Here is a 22,527-nt window from a genome sequence, read left to right as displayed (position 1 = left end):
ATGAACTACAGTCAACATTTTTCTCTCTCCAAACACGCTTATATACCCTTTGCTGATGGGCTTTACTTGCAATAGATACACAGTCATATAGGTCAGCTGGAGTGGGTCAGGTATAAAGTGGGACAAAGTTAGCACAGAGTCTGGACAACCTCCTCTTGGGCAAAAATGGCTCAGATAAGCTGTGACGTCCAGTGGCTGGCAGCAGGTTTAGGAGACGCCTATCATGTAATAGCTCTAATAGCTTATCTACTCCACCTGAGCGCCATTTATCTCTGTGATTAGCCTGCAGTATTGCACATGGAGCAGTAATGAGCCTGACACCAACATAACCTAATAACTGTGGAGGTGTTGCAGCACTTTCCTGTGTGTGCCTTTGTGTAGCTAATTTGAAAAAGGGAATTTGCCTGTGGCTTTAGAGTGATAAGTCTTCTGAGTGTTAAAGATGAGTTTTGTTTTACTTCAGTCTTTTTTTTAATTAGAAAATGTTACATTTCAGTTTTTCTGCTAAAATCTTCTTTTTCATTTGTGTGTTCCACAGAGGCACCAACTTGATAAAAAGGGGTCGCCATTAAGTGGACCCAGTCGTTAACCCTAACCTCCGATGGTTTCTCAATTAACTAGTGGATGTCCAAAGGTTGAACATCATAAAAAGAAAAGACTGTCAAATTTAAAAAAAATAGCTGCTTTCAGTATTTCAATTCAGTTTTATTTATATAGCACCAAATCACAATTACAGTCGCCTCAAGGTGCTTTATATTGTAAGCTAAAGACCCTACAGTAATACAGAGAGAAACCCTTTGGGCAAGCATTTGGCGATAGTGGGAAGGGAAAACGCCTTTTTAACAGGAAGGAACCTCCAGCTGAGCCAGGCTGAGGGAGAGGCAGCTATCTGGGAGATGGATGTGGGTGAGGGAGGCAGGAAAAGGGACTAATGAAAACTAATGATTAAATGCAAAGTTGTGTGTAAACACATAGTTATATATATCCCAGTAAGCACAAGTAAAGCAGCAGTCCGAGAGCAAAGTGCTCTATTGTGGTGGTAATGCACTATGAGGTTATTAAGACAAGATGGGGCCTTGATTATTGAAGACCTTGTATGTGAGAAGGATTTTAAACTTGATTCTGGATTTATCAGGGATCCAATAAAAATAAGGCAATATGGGAGAAATATGCTCTCTTTATACTATATACCAGAGGTGGGACCAAGTCATTGTTTTGCAAGTCTCAAGTAAGTCTCAAGTCTTTATCCTCAAGTCTCAAGTCAAGTCTCAAGTAATGTCAGGCAAGTCAGAGTCGAGTCTCAAGTCACTGGTGTAAAAGTCCGAGTCAAGTCACAAGTCTGAAACTTTGAATTTCAAGTCCTTTCGAGTCTTTAAAAAAAACAAACGAAAAAATAATGTTGCAGTTATATGCTAAATGTAAATATTAGACCATGTAATTTTAAAATCTGTGTTTTTCTCAACACATACAAAATAGTGAACTTAGAAAATATACACAAATTGTGAAATTGCACCTCTTTAAAATGCAGCTCAATTAAACCTAGCTCCAAGAATAATTTTCACCGACAGTTCTGAGATAAGCTGCATGTTATTCTTGGATGCGGTTGTAGGACCAGCTTTAAAATCGCATGACAAAAATATCATACACATTAAAAAAAACTGTATCACCAACGTAGCCTGGAAAACATTTGCTAGTTAGATGAAGTCAGCTATCTCATCCTAGCATATTTATATGCATATTTATAATTATACGGTTCTTGGAGTGAGTGCATACACTCATGAAGTTTAGTAACTTCCGGTCACTGCAACAAGCCCAGGTACAGTTTACCGACGGATGGGTGCAGGACCTTGAAATGCACCGTGTAGAACGAAAGACCATCGTACGTATCATAAGTTTACCAGTCTCACAAATCGTCTTCATAAATACACATTCGTTAACCGTTTATTAATAGGACCTTTGAGCTCAACGGTAATTAATTAGTAGTAGAAATAATTTCTGGTAGCATCACAGAAATGTAGCAGTGACAATAATATTGTATGCTGTAATCGTACTGGGCAATTAGTGATACAAAAAACCTGTTTTATCCTGTGAATAAAAGTATATGTTTTTGTCAATGTACCATAATAACAGAAGCGAAACGCAATATTGTGTCAGGACAATTCACTATTTATGCACAATAAATAAAGGAGCATAGCGCGACAATTTCTGTTCAGCGCCAGACTTGCTTGTAACCTATATCACCAATTATGTTAAGAAAAATGACGCATTAACTACAACAGCAGACTGACCTTTGTGTAAATGCTTGGAGCAGACTAACCTGTGAGCTGGAGGGTTCTAGGACGTTATATTTTGTCTTTGAATGGCTGAAATCCAGTCGCCTCTTTGTTACTTCGGAAACATGGCTCGAACAATTTCTCTTCAACGACGTAATCCGATAACAACCGATCTCTTTACCCGTCGGCTTCCCGTGGCTGTCATGCGACCGGCTATTGCAGTTAATAATACAACAGCTTCTTGACATTTTTGTGTTTCTTTTTTATCGCTGTGTGACTGATTTTAATTGAAAGCCTGCGTGCGCTAGTACCGCTTGCCACGAGTTCCCAGAATCCTTTGCGGTTCTACCCGTGAATGACGTCACATTTTCAATCTCCATATAATATGCATGTTAAATTTTATATTTGGGGTAAAATATCAAGTCTTTTCAAGTAAACCGGTTCAAGTCCAATTCAAGTCCCAAGTCATTGGTGTAAAAGTCCAAGTCAAGTCACAAGTCTTAGAACATTTTTTCAAGTCAAGTCTAAAGTCATAAAATTAATGACTCGAGTCTGACTCGAGTCCAAGTCATGTGACTCGAGTCCACACCTCTGCTATATACTATATAAGTCCTGTATGGACACATTTATCTAACTGTGTACATCAGTGTGGATGTGCTTTTCACTTGGTCTAAAGTACACTAAACTTACAGAGAGATAATACATACCAAACTCACTTGCATGTCTGCTGTTTCTTTCTCTGTGTGACCCACTCTGACACTAACTAACTTACCTCAGAGGACTGCTGTCTTGTCTGCTGGCCATGTATCACCGCGTCTGGATAACTGCAGCCTAGAATATTCTGTTCAGCTAGAGGTGGCGGATGTGAGGGGAAAATAGAGGCGAGGATGGTGAATTACCAGGGGCAAATTGCCACACTGATTGCAAAGGCGTGCCACCCACTGATGATTTGCATAAATAAATATTCAGTAATTATGTTGAGACCTTGTGCACAGAAGAAGTTTCTGCAAATATCTTCCTGTCACACGTGGAACTAGAAATCTCTGTGTGAGAAATGCTTAAAACATAACCCACACTGGAGCTCTTTCCTGTCCTGACAGGCGTTTAAGGATGGCTATAAATTACTTTAAACTGTACCACAGTGTTTGGATTTTTTTTCATTGTGTTTTCCTTCACTTTCTGAGTCTTTTTACTTCACACTACACCTGTAAAAAGTAAAGCCATAAAATATTTAAAAGGCTTCTGGTTCACCTCAGGCGTCAGCGCGAAGATCTAACATCTGAAACCTGTGAACGTCTGTTTTCTTTTCCAATAAAAAAAATGCTATGTTTTGGTATTTCTCAAAGTCAGATGAATAATTTGCCAAATTCATGTTATTACTCGTGATTTACAGCAAATTGATGACATGCCAAAAAAGAGTGCTGGGAGTAAAATAAAACAGTAAAGTTGTGGGCTGGAAAACAGGCTCAACAAGGATAGGTCTTAACATTGTGGCTGATGTTGGGGATCAGGTGTTTTTTTTCTTCAGTAAGGAAACGTGGCACACAGGAATGTGTACATACAGGTGCACAAAATATGGAGAACATCCTACCTAACTGCCCCACCCCAGTCACAGAGTCACTAAAAGCTTTATGGTGATATTGAATGGAAATTGAAGCAGCCAGAGCCTTTCGTATGTTTTTCTGAGGATAAAACAGACACCTGTTGTTCCCTGACGATCTCCTCCTCTCCTCCTGTCAGCGCCTCTCGGCAGCACCACTTCTCTCCCTCTAGCCGTTTAGTAACAGTTCCCAGATGAGTCCTGAAGCAATAATTAATGCTCAGAGAACTCTTCTCACAATCACACACATTTGGGAAAATAATAAACTTTTTTCTTTGATATAACAAAATAAATAAATAAAACAATGCAGACAAAGCGGCAATATTCTCTATGGAGAGTGAATGTGAGTTTCATATCTATCTATCTGTCTGTCTGTCTCCTGGGATCTGCTGGAGCCACTCACTGCCCCGAGTGGCCCGTTTACCACGAGGACCACCGCTGCCTTCACCCTGCACTCCTTCTTTAGCTCCTCTCTCAGGCTTTGGTATTTCTCAAGCTTCCCTTGTTCCATCTTCCTGGTGTTGCTTGGTACTTGGTATAGCTACATCAATCACTACAGCTGTCTTCCTCTGCTTGTCCAGCACAACTCTGTGCAATTGGTTAGCCATCAGCAGTTTGTCTGTCTGTATCTGGAAGGTCCACAGGATCTTATCTCAGTGATCCCATTTTGACCTTGGAATTTCTAGACCATAATCAGCACGGATGTTCTGGCAGCTACTTGGTTATGGCATTCCATGTGTGCCCTGTCTGCTAGCATCAGTCTGGCTTCTTTATTTAGCTCCAACAGATCTTCTGCTTGTTTATTTCATTTTGGAGATACTGCGTCTGTGATAAGTAGCTGAGTTTGGGAGAGACACGTATAGTTAGATCTATACGTAAACACTGATAGAATCTTTGTAAATTTTACCTCTGTACATCACCACAGTGTATTTTAATTATACAGCCTTTCAGCATCAAATGAAGGGTTTATGAAAATTACGATGAACTGCTTAGAAATTACAGACATTTCACCTATTTTTAGAGTTTCAAACATGTTAAACATCATTTTTAAGACTTGATTCAGACATGAAAATCCTTTGTGGTCAATGACTGCCTGAAGTCAAGAACCCATGGACATCATCAACTGCTGAGTTTCCTCTGTTGAGATGCCCTGCCAGGCCTTTACTGCAGGCGCCTTCAGCTGCTGCATGTTTGTGGGTCTCTCTGCCTTCAGCTTTGCACCCTTATTGCTAAAGGCGTCTCTTGATTGTGGATGATGGTACACCTACCTCGTTGAGAGTATTCTTCACCTGGTTAGATGTTAAGCACTGAGGTACTGTTGCTATCTTGCAGTTTGTTGTTTGTTTTATTCGCTCCAGTGTCCAATTACGGTCGCAGCAGATGGCCCCGCCCCTCCATGAGCCTGGTTCTGCCGGAGGTTTCTTCCTGTTAAAAGAGAGTCTTTCCTTCCCGTTGTCGCCAAAGTGCTTGTTCATAGGAGGTCATATGATTGTTGGGGGTTTTTTCTCAATACATGAATGTATGTGTGTGAATGTGTGTGTGAATGTGTGGATGACTGGATGTGTAAAGTGCTTTGGGGTCCTTAGGGACTAGTAAAGCACTATACAAATACAGGCCATTTACCATTTATGTATTATTGTAGGGTCTACCTTACAATATAAAGCACCTTGAGGCAACTGAATTGAATTGAATTGAGCAACTGTCAGTGTGTTATACATCCTTAGTTCATCTTCATGGAGTAAATGAGTTAGGAAGTGGCAGTGGACGGGCAATCAAGCCATTGATGTCTCTTTAACTCGTATGTTCATAAGTAATGAATTTTAAAACAGGCTCCTATTTTCATGTCCGCATGTGTAAGTAAACAACTTTAGCTTAGTTACTCAGTCTTCTATTGCTGTTTCTGTCTACTACAACAGATAGAAAGAAAATGATTTATTTTAACCAGCACAGTAGAGGTAGCTTCAGGCTGCACGGTGGCATCGTAAAGGGAAATAACATCGAAGACAGGAAGTAGTAGAACTTCCTGTGGAAACTTTCTGTGGAAAGTTTAGAAAACATTTGCCAGAAGCAACACACAGCTTAGAAAATTAGATTGAAATTGAGACCATACTACTTGCATTATAGGATTTCATCTGGGAATTAATATTCAGTATTTACAGCACTCACAACAACAGAGTGGTTTGCATGTGTTATAGCTAATCCACTCCTTTGGACCAGACCCAATCACTGAATTAAACTGTAGCACAGAGGTCAGTTTTGGTCCTGTGTTTTTGTCCATTTAATACATAACCATAGATATTTCGTGCTTACTGACAGACTTATTAGGTCAAGATTAAATGAAGGTGTAAATATCTTATGTCATTGTCTAGTGATACACCTAGCCCTGAAGACGAGGAAAAATTAAAATGAAATACTGAGCTGAGGGCCAAATACCAGCGTTCTGTAACTTTGGCGCAGATCTGTTTTACAGTCAGCAAATGTGGTTTTTCAAAATAAAAATCCACAGAGGCCACAGCCATGAATTCCAAGAGCATCAGTTATTAAAAACTCAACGGTACCTAATGTGGCAGTAACGAGAGCTGACACACTAACTGCAGATGACACTTTCTTCTGACAGTGGAAGCTCAAAGCAGGCAAAAATTATGCAAAACAGACTCATCACGTGTCACCTTCAGACCTGTGGCTACAGGGTCAACAACACATCAGATGTGTGAATGACGTGTTCTCCACACACATGCTGCACAAGGTTAACTGCAGCAGCTGCAGGGATTAGCTTTCCTGTTTAGTTTGTCACCTTTGATTTGAGTTCAAAATAAAATTTTGTGGAGTTATGGAAAAGATTATATAAAACTTGTCTCACAATGTGAAATACTTCCGAACCTTCAAATGTATTTCTGGCTGTAGGGCAGCTAATACTTTTTTTCCCCCGCTGCTGTAATTACATGGAGTCACACAGCTGGTTTCTCCCCACAGTTACCAAGTTTTTCTAATCAGATTGATTAAATCTGGTTTCAAGCCACGCATTAATCCCTGCTTCTGCTCCAGCACACTGGCATCCTGAGCATTCTTCCCTCTGACATTCACTTATTTTCCTTCTCATCTACAGTACAATTATCACCAGAGAACGCAGACCCCTGTGGTAAATGAATTTCATATCAGCCATATCACAGTCATTAGATGCACTAATCAACTTGGTCATTTTCTGCTGTGATTACAACAGCCTCGTAATGTCCCTTTTATCCATGCTGGCTAGCGTCTTCATCCCTTCACCTTAGTCTTCTCTTCTTCCTCCGGCTCCTCAGGATTTGCAGTGAATCTTCAGGTGATCCTGGCGAACCCGCGGGCACAGTTCAAACGGCGAGGCTCCCAGCCGGGGATGCAGGAATCCGACTTCCTCAAGCAGATCACCAAGGTCACCGACTTGGAGCCCAAGGCGAACAACTGCACACGGGTCAGTAACCGGGCATGTCTGTGTCTGTTGCAACAAAATGAAAAGAATTTCATTAAGGCGAGGTGATGTGACAGAATTTAACACCTTCTACTGGGACCTGAAACACCCAGTAAAAACATGTTCAAATATGCTGAAGAGGACTTTCCTAGAAATGGAAAATTTCCTTTATACTCAAACTTAAAGCAAAGATGTTCTTTTTAAGACTAACGATTGTCCCATCAGACTTTTGACCAGAACTCAACAACTGTAGACATGTTGAAGTTGGCGACTGCAGTGAGCTTTATAATACACACACAGGTAGACGGTTTCACACAGAAACATTTTTATACATTTTCTTCATTGCTATTTTACATTTTCTTCTCACAGAATGGAGACGTTCCTATGTCAGTCCAGCTGCCTGCTGCAGTACAGTTGCTCACTTTACTCACTCATTTTTACCCTTAAGGTGTATTTCTCTGGTTTTGCATAACGCCAGTGAAAGTGTATTGGGCTCCAAGCACTGCCAAGCCTGAGATGCCTCCTACTCCTGCTAATTTGCTGCTATATTGTATGCGTAGACACTTACATGTAACCTGATCAGACACATTTTAAATGAAATGCAGAAAATGCAGTTCAGATGAAATTTGAATTCCATATTCAGACATTTTTACAAAATTAGTTGTGCAGTGTAGGATGAAGCTTGGCTGATTATACATAGGTGTTATATTTAATCCTGAAACCTGGCCCCTTGTGCAATTTTAAGTTAATGAGCTGATGTCAGGCACTGCCTTGAAAGAACGTGCAAAAATTGAAAATGATTCATCAAATGATTATGTATTAAAGAAACCTCTTTATACAACTTCCTGGTCCCCAAAAAAGTCCATTCAGTTAGATAAGGCAGTTCAACGTAGTTACCTAGTTACACAGCTGTTTTCGACCAGTTCAAATCCTGCCATAACCATTAGCTCACACTCCCATCGTAAGTAAAATGATATCACTAAGAGAGGGAAACTGGATTTATCCACTTAAGGCTGCGAGTTTTGCTTATGTCAGTGAAGACCTCTCTTAGTTCTTTTAGCCAAGACATTAATCCTAATATTGACCCTTGTTTTTTGGCCCGTCACCTTCAAGTTCAAATTGTTCCCTGAAATATGTCTCAAAAACCAGGTGTCTAGTCTTAATCTTTACTAAACTGCTAGAATACTGATAGACCGGACCTGATCTACAACGATCTACATTGGACCTGATCTACAACGATCTACAACGATCTACGTTGGACCTGATCTACAATGTCCAAATGATAACAGTGCTATATATTTGATATAGCTGTGGTGTGTCAGTATCTGTATCTGTTTAATTTTAACATTTATTTAATGCAGATTTCAATTTAACGGAGCCAAATAATCATTGATTAGAAGTGTTTTTAACATCCTGTGAGAGGACATTGTACTTGTTAAAGGCTGGAGAGATGCAGTTCTCACCAATGACACAAGAGGCTAAAGAAAAAATGAAGCATTTGGTGTTGCACAACTGTATCTGTGTGTCTCTACACCTTGAAGAAGGTGGAATCACAATCACTTTTAGGGAGCCCACTGGCTGTTTTCTCTTTCCGTCCTAAGTAAAAAAAAATTTTTAATGTTTTTCTTTTTTTTCTTATATGCACACAGGCTCAAGGTCACTGAGCAAACCTGAATTCTAACTCACACAATGCATTACATTCTTCTCCACTACAGATGGAAAGCAACTTTTATTTTTACTCCTATATAAATGTTTAAAGTCCAAACATTAAGCAGCTGTGCACATTTTGTGAAACTGAATGACAGGCCAACATGTCAGGAGCAAACACTAGTATATCTCAATATGCAGTTTGTAAATAGGCCACATTCAGCCAGAGTTATCAAACTGCAGTGACCTGCACACTGGAGGTGAATCGCACAGGCTAGTGCTTAATAAAAGCCCAATTTATTTATCCAATTTATCAGTTTTAATCTAGCATGTGCACATTTGTGTGTCTGGGGCACAAATACAGCCATAATGATAGTGACCATCACAGCAGTAACCATGGGGTATCCCCCTCCCCCTCTGCTATTGACAGCATGAGTCATGCTTTAAGCTAGTGGCACAGTCTAAACTTAGACACACACAGCCTGAATTGAATAGAAAGTGCGTTATAGCGCTATCAATTCTAGTTGTGTGCTTAGACAGCTTAGATCGATGCAGCTCATCTCAAATCGCCACAGCCCCTGTTGGCACCCGGTTTTATGAAGCCACTCATCCTCTTGACAACCATCACAGAGGCGCCTTAAAGGACTTTTTGTGACAAATGGATCCTATTATGTTTTTACCTTTCAAGGAATACATGAGCTTGAGCTCAACGTGCGATGCCTACAGCTGTTCCAAAAAGTACCAAGTCTGCAAGTGGCATTTACATGCTCTCTTTGTTTTGTTTTTTGGGTGCTTTTCTTATTAACGCCTTAGAGCCAGTTTGACTTTTTTAGCTCCAGACCAGTCAGCAGTGACCACTGGTTATCCATCACACCAGTGTTTGTTGTTTTTTCAGTGGATGAATTTGAGGATCAGTGACAGAAATCCTCAGATTCAAGAGTTATTTATTTGCAATAACTTCTATAGCTCTATCAATTTTACTCAAGTTTATTGATCATTTCTTCTGAGAAATACATCCTGATAATGCCCACTGGGACATTTCATCCGTACCCAATACATCAAAAGCTACTGGCTGTTCTGTAAAAATGGGTTGGGGTGTTTATGGTTTCCCAGAGAGAGGGTTTTAAAGGATTCTGGTGGCCCTGTGATCTTTGTCCTCCCGACACCTTCAGGTTTAAATTGATTTCTTAAATGTATCGAGTTGTCTATTCTTATTCTTTACTAAATTCCTAAAATGATTAATTAGACATTTGCTGAACTCCATCACATTTTCAGTGAGTTTTACCTTGTGAAGCTTCGTTGTTTTAAAATGTTTCTTTTAGTTGCGTCGTGAGGACATCATTGCTGTTGCCAGATTTTATTTTATTTTTTTGTCAACAGCGGAGCCTCAAAAGGATCCACAGTGTGGCCCAACAAACATAATTAGTTCATTAGTTTCTGCTGCTGTTGAAGCTGAAGACAGTGAGGCTGTTGCAGAAAATGAAAGAGGAGCGTAAAACTAAGCAATCTGATGGAAAACATGTTGTAATTATCACTGACTTAAAAAGGTTTTATAGAGAATGTAAAGGTAAGTAACACATTATTAAGTTCAATGACTATATTAGAGTTAATAACTTAATATTGATGTTGTACTACATAAGTGTTGCAATTACCTGAAAAATGCTGAATAAAAATAAGCAAAACAAAGAAACAAAATTAAAAATATCTCTAACATGTGTTTGTACAAGCTCAACTGAGTTTATTCAGAAAATGGGACAAAAACCACAGATGGGTCTGTAACCTTTGTGGGCGGGGATGAGGGGCGGAAAAACAATAGTGCTTTATCTTTTTCAGTTACACAGTATCGCGCTGTATCGCTGATAGGGATGGGAATTGATAAGAATTTAGCAATTCTGATTCCATTATTGATATCAGTTAGTGATTCGATTCCTTATTGATTCTCTTATCAGTTGTCATTGGGTTCTCATTGTAGAATTCAAACCAGAGCAATTCTGCTTTATAAACGTGAACAGGTAGAAATAGAGGCTGCAGCCTCAGGATCTGGCTGCTGGGGTCGGCATCCACTCAGCATTCACCTGGGGTCTTGGCTAGCTTAGCATTAGCCTGGTATCTCGACAGATGCTTGCAAAGAAGTGAAGTTGTGTTAGCAGCATAATCTGGTTGTTTCTGTCCTGGATGCAGTTTTCCACTTTACCATTTATCTCGTCCTTTTGTGCAATAAAAATAAATGCCCATATCCATCCTCTAGACCAGGGCTGGGGAGCTCCAGGCCTCAAGATGTCGCACTGGGTCAACACACCTGAATCACACCTGAAACTTCAAGACATGTTGAGGAGGTAATTTAGCCATTTAAATCAGCTGTGTTGGATCAAGGACAAACCTGCAGGACAGCGACACTCAAAGCCTGGAGTCCCCCAGCCCTGCTCTAGACTTTAGCTATTTTTCTATTTTCGAAAGGCAGGCAGACTAACAATTCCAAGGAATTGACTACTGGGAACCAATCTACGAGAACCGGTTCTCAGTTCCCATCCCTAATCACTGATGATTGCCTTGCAGTGTATCGAGTATCTCATAATATCGACATCATTATTATTATTGTTATTAAAAAAAACCAACTTTGTTATTGTGGGCAACATATTGTGTTTCTATTGTATCCCAGGTTACTCGGGATATGAACAATCCCACTGCTAGAGGAAATATGCACACACTCAGGTTAAGATTTTTAACCTGCAGTTAAGTGTAAAAGCACATAATTTTGAGGAAAAAAAATTGTAAATTACTTTTTACAGGAGGTATTTACGTCGACTGTTGCATTACTTTTAAAAAGCTTGGCGTAAGAAGCCTGCTGGAGAGAGAGATACTGATGCACCGATGTGTGCACTGGCTATCGGCCCGATACCGACTCAAATATAAATAAATTAATAATCAGTCAATCTGATATTATGACAATAGGATGATGTAGTCAACTGATCTCTATTGTCACATTATCCGATCAGTTTAAATAACAGTTTTCTTTGTTAATTACACCACACATTAGCACACAGGTGTTAGTGAGAGTACACGGAGGAATCACAGCACAGAGTTCTCAGCATTTTGGAGTTTCACACCAGCAATGATAACATCTCTTCATGAATGCTGAAATAGTTTTTGATTTGATGACAAACTTTGGTCACAAGTGTTACACAACTAAAGCTCAGATGATGATGATGCCTCCCTGTTGGCTTTCCTCTCACCCACTCTCACTCTCATTATGTTTGGTGCGACTCTTGTTGGTAAGCTTTTAGTGCACTTTACTCTATTAATATTATTTCACTTCACCATTACAGCTTGTTACACACAACAGTGCCCAGATTTTCCTGCTACAAACCGATGATGGTACAACTCAAAGACTTGTTTACCAGTGGAGTACTTTAACTTCACTTTCTTTAAGGCTTGCATTCAAGTACTTTTTATTTTCAGAAAAAAATACCAAAGCTGCTGTTTTATCCGAAATAAGCAAATACAGAATTTAATCATTGTGGTTCAGTATATGTGTGTGCAGGTCACAGTGTTGGGTCCAAGTCCCTGATGGGTTATGGGTAAATGTTTCCTGCAGGGAATAGATAAAGATCCCCTGGAGCTGCTGGATCATCATTTACTGATGGCTGCGGCTGCTGCAGACAGCTCTGTGTTGAAACTATCATCATCATTATCAACCCCATTACACTAATGGAGGCGCCCTGCCGCTGATATTAATACAGGTTATTAGCAGCCCGTGACATCATCAGTCATCAGCCAGAGCAGCCCAGAAAGGACGATGTGGTATCAGCATTTATCACGTCAGCGTTACAATAGCAAAGGGATGTGACATCATCACTCATAAAGTCACTCATGTGAGGCTAAAACGCGAAACATCGCTCAGACAGTGCAGAACGCAGCGCGTCTCACACACTGTCACATCTGTCATATAGACACATCAGTAAAAAATGACAAGGCAACAACAAAGACTGTGGAATCTAAATCATGTTTAGTTTAAGTATATAAATAATACCTAGTGCTAAAAATCAAAAAGTAAAAGGTAAAAGCTTACTGGGTAATACAGTTTCTAATCAAAAGTATTTGTAAACATGCAGTTTGACTTTAAAAAAAAAAAAAAAACTAGACTGACATAAATCTTTGCATAAACTTTTTACACTGCCACCTCTGAAAAAGTTGAATATTAAGCACATAAGTATAATATAAAGAAAAATGTTGCCCTTTTTAGCTTGAGGTGAAACTGTGGAAACAGCAAATGCCGAAAGGTCTTATGGAATAAAATTCCAAGTCATAACAATCAGTTACACAGTAGCTACACTACTCTTCACTATTGAGCAGTGTAGCTTTCAATTTTGCTTCAGTTTTGGTCATGATTTTTATCAGGATCTGTCACTTTATCACACAAATTAAGTTCCTGTTCTGCTCATTAGATGTTACTTAAGCAACTTTGCATGATTCTGAAAGGCCCGTCTCTCTTTAGGTTTCGTTTAATTGGCTACTCCTCGTAAATAGAGGTTTAAACAGCAGCTAGCTGTTTTTTTGCCTTGTAGAGTTACATGAGGAGTTAAAGGTAAAAATATAGCAGGAATGACCTGTTGGCTTCGCACAAATACTGGAGACAATTAGTTTGGCTCTGTAGCAAGTTTGACAAATGTATCTACCTGCACATGAAATCTCACAGACACATAGAGCCACAGCGAGTGTCAACATTAAGTAGCAGAGGGGGCTGTTAATCAGTTTCAGCTGGTTTGGTGTCTTTGCGGGGAGACAACCCCAAAACAGGAATGGTTTTACAGTTGGAAAAACCTGTGTTTTTCTTATTGGGTTTGCACACGTCTCAGGAGAGACTTTGACCACCTCTCTTTACAAACTCAATCCTTTATGCTTCTTGGCTGCTGTGTGGCAACTAGTAGCTTCAGTTTTTCCACAGATAAACTCTGAAATTACTCAGACTGTAAATGGTAACTGTCAGTATCTCAGTGTTTAAAAATTCAGTTTGGCTTTGTGAGGGAGTAATGCATCTGAGTGAGAAGCACACCCTATTTCAGGGCCTGTTTTTAGTATGAACTGTAATCATTTTGGGTCTACACCTTGTTCTTGGTTTTATTGGTTAAGACTGGTCTGAACTGGCTTATTATTATTCATATTACTGGAAGATATTACTTTTACCAGCAGACACACCCTAACTCCAGCTCTGGGCACTTTGAGGACGGTATCTGGGATCAGACCATAGAACCTGAACGTCGACCTTGACAATGTAGGCCAGAAACGCTCATCTGACGGCTGGGTCAGTATCTGGAGACGACTGTCAGGAGCTGTAATGTAGTTAGATCGAGAGAGTAACGGCAACAGACAGCAGTGACAGGACAAGAAAGGAGGGGGATAGCGGGAACAGATGGAGACAGATGATAGCACAGGAGGGAAAGGAGCTCGAGGAGAGAGAAAGGATGAGGAGGGTAAAAGCCTATGCAGAGAAAAGAGGATACATAGATTGATTGAGGAAGATTTAAAAAAAGAAAGAAGACAGAATGACAGGGGACCCAGGGAGCTCTGGGGTGAAAGACTGCACTGCTGTCTATTTTATTACAAATGGCTCTCAGCTTTCTGCCAAACTTAATTTTAGTGGCATTAATGTGGCTAAACACATCTCTGACCACTTCTTGGTCTGGTTTTTGGTGACACAATCCTTAAAGCATCTTGAGTGCATTTACAAATTAGGAATGCATTTTTCCTTTCTGTCGAGTGAGAGATATTTCAGATTCAATTGAATGTAATAACCGAGCCTGGAGAAGCTTATAGACACTGGAAGCAGCAAGTGAGGAAAGGTCTTAATAAATAAAATCCCAAGTCGTGACAATCAGGTAAATTCTCTCCAAAGATTTGGAATCACTGCTAAGCAGATTTGATTTCAGTTTAAATGAAGTTTAAACCATTAGACGAAACTGATGACGCTCATTTCCATCTTCACATATTTTATTCTTAGACTTAAAATTGAACACCATCTCTCTTTTAGCCAGGGAAACTGAGCCTTTAGAGCAGCCTGAAGTCTGAGTTCTTCGCTCTGGGTCTGGATTATATTTACATAGGCTGACATGATTATTTGAAATTTCTTGGCCATTTTGGCCAGCAGTGTGCATATTACAGAGAAGAGAGAAGTAAAACATAATTTCAGATTCATTTGAATACACTCCATGTTGCTAAGTTGCAAATTGAGTTGCAAAACTGACATGCTTCTTTTTATTCATAGTGACTTTTGTAAAAAGCAGCCTTACTTTAATCCATCTGCAGTATGGTGCTGAATCCAAAATGAGTTCTCACTTTTTCCTTGCTGTGCCATGATTATCTTTTCAATCTGACTCTACTTCACTCTAGTGCTCCCTTCCTAGACTTTTGTCACAGGGAGTCTGAAGGAAATTTAAAATCATTGTTAGCGGAAGTGACCCAGTAAAAAAAAAAAAATAATAATAATAATAACACCTAAATTGGTCTGTTTTATATTAGGTAAATCAAAGCTGTGTCCTTTCTGTACAGCAGGTTCTGAAATACTGTTTTGATATAAACCACTGACATCACAGAGGTATTTAAAAGTGTCGTTGGTTGCTGGAACCCTTTTTCTTAAAAATTTGTGTCACTGTTTCGATACCAAGAGCAAAAGCTCCTGTTTGAAGGAGCAATAATTAGCACATAAGACATCAGGAGATGGCACTTAAAGAAATGTGTGTTTATTTAACTGGATGTTGGATTTAGGGGCTTGGCCCCTTTGATAGGAGTCTGAATAGAGGCAGCTCACATCCACTAAATAGTCATTGAACTGGACCTTTCCACTGTGTTGGTGCCTTTTGTGGTATGAGCAATCCAAGAAGTTTGAAATTCCAGTGCATTATTAGTCCATTACTTAGCAATCTTCTATGTGGAGCAGTTCTTTTCAAGGACCAGAGTGTAGGGCCCAGTGCTGATTGGAAGACACACAAAGTGCTAACTCTTAATTCATGTAAATGGGAGGAACAGTAAGCCAGCCATCTGGCTCGCCATGCTGGCCCTCGCCTTGGGAGAAGACATATTGTCACTCATCTACGTGGATATAGCTTCCTTTCTGACTTTCAGAACTTTATTACCTGGAAGATTGAGCGTGCATCAAGACAAAAATTAGCAGGGAATTTAAAAGCCTGAAAATCACTTGGAATATGAAACTAAAACGTTGTAGGGGATACGCAGCGCGTGTGGATGATGAAACAGTGAATGAAGGAATGCCTATTTATACACAAACTGAAAGGGAATTGAATGCAGGGGGTAAATGAGATGCGCATGTACAGGACAGGACACAGAAATAAAAAAGAAGTGAGGTTAAAAAAACAAAAATAAAACAAACACAGAATGAGATAGAGGAGGGACAATGACACCAATCTATAAATTCAAGAAACTGGGAAACACCAAAATAATTTCTGAATTTATTCCTTGAAGAGCACAAAGCAAACAGAAACCAGAGGCTCAATAAGGAAACAACACAATAGAATAATGAGGAAATAAAAGTTGTAATTCAAAGTCTAAGTAAAAGAAAACAAAACCTAAGCAGAAACTTTGAAATGAAAACAAGACACGCTGAACTAAACATGAGCACAGGGAGAAAACACTAAGGCCAAAGCTAGAACCTAAATTTCACATCAGTTCAGTTTTATTTATATTTTTATCAAATCACAACAACAGTCACCTTGAGGCCCTTTTTAGAGTGGAATAAGGTAAAGACCCTACAATAATACAGAGAAAACCCCACCAATCAGTCATCACACATGAGAAAGCCCTTGGTGACAGTGGGAAGAAAAAAACCCTCCTTTTAATAGGAAGAAACCTACAGCACAACCAGGCTCAGTGAGGGGCAGACATATGAAGTAACCGGTTCAGGGCAAGAGGAGGAAGACAGGACAAAAGAGAGCCAGAGATGAATAACTAATGATTAAATGCAAAGTGGTGTATAAACACACACAGAGTGAAAAGAAGTGAGTGAAGAAGAAGCACTCAATGCATCACGGGAAGCCTCCAGCAGCCCAGGCTATCTGCAAGGCTGACGACAAGAACCAAAAACTCTCAAATGACATAAAAGGATACAAATCAAATATAGAATCAAACCACAACCCAATACTAATAAAAACGAAGAGCTCAAGAAAAAAGACACAACAAATAAACCTGAATACAAAAACTTGAAGAGCAATCTAAAACACAACGTCAAAGTACAAAAGTGAGATGAGCTAAATACAAATATCAAGCTCAATAAAACATAACTGAATAGATTTAAAATAGATTTAAAGAGTTAAAGGAAAATTCAGAAGGCTAAAGACAAGCAGGTTTGTGTGTCTGCATGATGCACCTGTGCATTTTATTTATGCAGCATGCTATTTAAGTATGATAAGTTAGCATCCAACTTTTAATCAAACTCCATCAAACATGATGGCAGCCAAACACTACTGTTAAATCCAAAACCAATGGGTGACATCACAGCCTCCGCTTTGCTCCAATTGTGATCTGAAGAGCTCTGAAAGGAAAAAGCCAAAAACATAATAGGTCCCCTTTAAGGTAAAAGTTCTGCTATATAAGTTCCTCTTGCTCATAGGTAGAAACAGGCCTTCCCCCACCATATGCTATTAAGGGGGAAAAAAGCACAGAGCTCTCTAACCTGAAAAAGCTTTTTTTGTCTCCGAGTTGCCTGAGGGTGGAAACGAAAGCTAGAGCAGGAAATAGGACTGAGGTAAAACCAGCAGTAAGGCCATGGGAGAGAAAGTGGACTTGATGAATGAGGAAAACAGAGAGCAAACTGGGGGGAAGAGAAGAGTATACGGGGAACAGGGAGCGCACTCTGGCTGCATAATTGGCACGCGCACGCACAGATACCATTTCCCCCACAGCTCTGGAGCGGCTGCTACATTAGCCTCGTTAGATATGCAAAGCGGGCCAATTAGCAGCTCAGTGTGCAGGAAGTGACACGTTCCACCTGAAGAAGCGCAAAAACAACGTCAGTGTCCACAGCCAGCAATAAATCATGCCTTTGTGAGTCACTGTGTGTGCAGTTTCGGACACACTTGAATTATGGGCTCATTAGTTATAAACTCCCCCCCAAAAAAACTCATTTGAAACTACATGGAATGGAATTTGTTCTCCTCTCCAGGAAAATATCAATCGTTGCATCCATTGTACTGTTTTCTCACCAATATATTGCTGTGAAATTGACTGAAAACACAAGACAAACAGCTGCAGTGAGGTGCGTGCTGCTTTTGATTCAAACCATTTCGAGGTGTCAGGCTGTTTCCTGCAAGTGGAATCCCTCGCAGCACACCAGCACCATCAAATCCAACAGCAGGAGGATACAATGCTATCTCTGCTGCAGAGAACACAGACTTGTTTTTTACTCCATGGGGCATTTCATATGCAGATCATCGAGGACTGAAGGTTCAAAATGCATCTGCAATGAGTGGAAATACAACTGCACACTTGATTTAGACCAGTACATTGGTTTCATACTGACACCAAGAAGCCACTGAGTAGAAATCACCACTGATCTGTGTCAGTAAATATTGTACCTCAAATTTTTGTATTAAAATCCTAATAGTTTATACTTTCATAGAAGAATAAAAGGACAGTGATTTGTGCAGTTAAAAGGACACACCTTCCATCTCAGTAAAGATCAAAGCACCATGCCGCATGCATGTTAACTTAAACTCTGTTTTTTCCAACACCTAACAACCTTTTAGTTCCAGGGTATCACACAAGGCTTTCAATTTGTGCTAAATAAGTGATTAATAACAATTTCTGTCACTAAATCTAGATAATTCAATCAGATATGTTTCAAAAACCATCAACTGCACAAATACAGAGGAAACGAACACTCCGCCATCTCCAAGCTAGCACACAGCTACAACCTCCTGTGTGGACACACCTGTCAGTCAAAGCAGCCCCACCCCTAACTTTAAGTCTCATCAGTATCCAAAACACCAAACGGATTTGTGTGCAAGGCTGTAAACATGCTTTTTAAAATGGGAATCAAGTCCAAGTCAGGTTCTGTGAAGGCTTTTTCTGGAAACATAAGAAAGCTTGTAAGAAAATGAACAGTGAGGCACATTATCAGACCACCATTGTGCAGCGATACAGGAGGAGAGAGGAGGGACAGAGCCCCCCGAGTAGAGCTGTTCCCACTGTCATACACTCATGACAGATTTAGCCTACTATTATTAGTTGACAATAGCGGACAGTTATCAAACAAAGAGTGAAACAGTATCAGTATCATCTGCTGGTTCTTTATTTTTTTATATGTGTAATGGAAAGTAATATGATACATTACATGTGTAGTTATTACGTTTGTTCTGATAGACTTGTTTTCCTGGTGATGTTGCATTTCTATATCTCAACAATAAAATGAGTTTAATGTACCCTGATATTTATTGTAAAACCAATCCCCCACCCTCATATGTTTTTATATCTGTTTGATGGTTTGCTGGTGTATTCCTTTTCTTTGTTATTGTTGTTGCATGAAACCATCAACGGGAGTGTGTTTCACACGACTGCCTTTCTTCTACTCTTTTTTTAGTGCATTACGCTTTCTTTGCCGGCAGATTTTCTGATTCTTCCTCTTCTCTTTTTCAGGTGCTGGTTTGGCACACTCGCACAGAGAAACCACATCTCGCAAACGAGCCCAAACATCGAAAGGACACCGTCGCCATCGAGGTGTGATCGGGGCTGCCCGTCATCTCTTGGCTGAGACTTCCAGCAGCACTCTGCTTTCCTCTGCCTTTCGGGTTAATACAATCTGCTGGTGATGGACAGAGTCTCTGAGGAGCTGCATGATTCAAGACTCCTTGCTGTCTTTCAAACATGCTCTGTGAGAACTGGATAGCACCAAATACCTTTTACAAACTGGAATGACCTAGACTGTTCATTTCCTCGCATCCACAGCCTGCTGATGTAAAAAGTAAATGTTACTAGAAATGTAACATATCATGTTGCTGAACTGAAAAGTGCCATGTGAGACGCTTCGAATCATTGATATGTTTTTTTTAATTAACAATTCTGTGTCCTAATTAAAACCATGAAATTGTGATAGAATTGCTAAAAGAAGAAAAGGCTTGTGTGCCGGATGTGAGGCATACTGCTAAGGTTTCCTAGTGTGAAAGGAATGTTTAACATTTTTGTAGGGATGCACTGATACCAACACCAGTATTGTTTACCCGTTTGATACTGTGTTCATGTAGCTACTCTGATAACAGCTGTCACACAATGCTAACCTCTCCTCTAGGAGTTGGCTCTCCCACTAGTTTGTAAAGTCCTGTTCCCAAAACTTTGAGTTCAGTGTTATGACTGTCATCAGCATTTTTGAAACCAGACATCACAAGCACAGCTGTGAAACTGAAGGACACTACATGTTTATAGGGTAGCTGCTTTTCAGTCCACAAGTAAGCCCACCCTAAAGTATATTCTACTTTATTGTTCTTCTGGACACTTATTGGGACTAAAATTTGCAAAATAAGAATTGTGTTGTATTCATTAGGATTTAAAATGTGTGATTGAGATCATAAACTCATCAGGAACGTTGTTACTGTGGATTAAGGCCTTTCTAGGCTGCCACAGGGCGAGAGGAAGAGGACACCCTTAGTAGTCTATTGAAGACTCAATTAGAAACAGCAACAGAGGCAGTAAGACAACATACCCAGTCACTGCCCAAAGTCTGCAAATCCAAATGATATTAGACAGAGGTGTGGACTCGAGTCACATGACTTGGACTCGAGTCATTAATTTTATGACTTTAGACTTGACTTGAAAAAATGTTCTAAGACTTGTGACTTGACTTGGACTTTTACACCAATGACTTGGGACTTGAATTGGACTTGAACCGGTTTACTTGAAAAGACTTGATATTTTACCCCAAATATAAAATTTAACATGCATATTATATAGAGATTGAAAATGTGACGTCATTCACGGATAGAACCGCAAAGGATTCTGGGAACTCGTGGCAAGCGGTACTAGCGCACGGAGGCTTTCAATTGAAATCAGTTACACAGCGATAAAAAGAAACACAAAAATGTCAAGAAGCTGTTGTATTATTAACTGCAATAGCCGGTCGCATGACAGCCACGGGAAGCCGACGGGTAAAGAGATCGGTTGTTATCGGATTACGACGTTGAAGAGAAATTGTTCGAGCCATGTTTCCGAAGTAACAAAGAGGCGACTGGATTGCAGCCATTCAAAGACAAAATATAACGTCCCAGAACACTCCAGCTCACAGGTTAGTCTGCTCCAAGCATTTACACAAAGGTCAGTCTGCTGTTGTAGTTAATACGTCATTTTTTTAACATAATTGGTGATATAGGTTACAAGCAAGTCTGGCGCTGAACAGAAATGGTCGCGCTATGCTCCTTTATTTATTGTGCATAAATAGTGAATTGTCCTGACACAATATTGCGTTTCGCTTCTGTTATTATGGTACATTGACAAAAACATATACTTTTATTCACAGGATAAAACAGTTGTTTTGTATCACTAATTGCACAGTAGGATTACAGCATACAGTATTATTGTCACTGCTACATTTCTGTAATGAACCAGAAATTATTTCCACTGCTAATTAATTATCGTTGAGCTCAAAGGTCCTATTAATAAACGGTTAACGAATGTGTATTTATGACGACGATTTGTGAGACTGGTAAACTTATGATACGTACGATGGTCTTTCGTTCTACACGGTGCATTTCAAGGTCCTGCACCCATCCGTCGGTAAACTGTACCTGGGCTTGTTGCAGTGACCTGAAGTTACTAAACTTCATGAGTGTATGCACTCACACCAAGAAGCGTATAATTATAAATATGCATATAAATATGCTACGATGAGATAGCTGACTTCATCTAACTTGCAAATGTTGTCCAGGCTACGTTGGTGATGCAGTTTTTTTTAATGTGTATGATATTTTTGTCATGCGATTTTAAAGCTGGTCCTACAACCGCATCCAAGAATAACATGCAGCTTATCTCAGAACTGTCGGTGAAAATTATTCTTGGAGCTAGGTTTAATTGAGCTGCATTTTAAAGAGGTGCAATTTCACAATTTGTGTATATTTTCTAAGTTCACCATTTTGTCATGTGTTGAGAAAAACACAGATTTAAAAATTACATGGTCTAATATTTACATTTAGCATAAAACTGCAACATGCTTTTTTTCGTTTTTTTTAAAAGACTCGAAATGACTTGAAATTCAAAATTTCAGACTTGTGACTTTACTTGGACTTTTACACCAGTGACTTGAGACTCGACTCTGACTTGCCTGACATTACTTGAGACTTGAGAATAAAGACTTGAGACTTACTTGAGACTTGCAAAACAATGACTTGGTCCCACCTCTGATATTAGATGGCCTTAAAGGAACATCAGTTTGATGATACAGAGCCAACTGAGCATTCATGTTACAGGAAACATTTATTTGAATTCTGTAATTAAATATCTCTGTTCTTAGTATTGGCAAGTACCCTAATGTAAGTTTGATTGAAAAAAGAAGAAGGTATTTCTGG

The 22,527-nt window shown here is 39.6% G+C and overlaps 1 protein-coding gene across 1 annotated transcript in view; it reads left to right on the top strand.

Annotated features, from left to right (window-relative positions):
* b3gat2 (beta-1,3-glucuronyltransferase 2 (glucuronosyltransferase S)) overlaps positions 1-22,298 on the top strand; it is a 61,919-nt gene extending 39,621 nt beyond the window's left edge. Inside the window, exons 3-4 of the mRNA XM_085478429.1 lie at positions 7,176-7,324; positions 19,613-22,298. Coding sequence (XP_085334555.1) covers positions 7,176-7,324; positions 19,613-19,699 — 236 coding nt within the window. The 3' untranslated portion in view covers positions 19,700-22,298. The remainder of the gene's footprint in view (positions 1-7,175; positions 7,325-19,612) is intronic.
* Positions 22,299-22,527: the final 229 nt, after the last annotated feature.

Source organism: Copadichromis virginalis, linkage group LG13, assembly GCF_057382275.1.
Source record: "Copadichromis virginalis isolate Kocher_CV1m ecotype Utaka linkage group LG13, C_Virginalis_male_GT1.1, whole genome shotgun sequence".
NCBI classification, from domain to species: Eukaryota; Metazoa; Chordata; class Actinopteri; order Cichliformes; family Cichlidae; genus Copadichromis; species Copadichromis virginalis.
The sequence above is the reverse complement of the archived record's forward strand: the minus strand, read 5'-3'. Positions and strand labels throughout refer to the sequence as shown.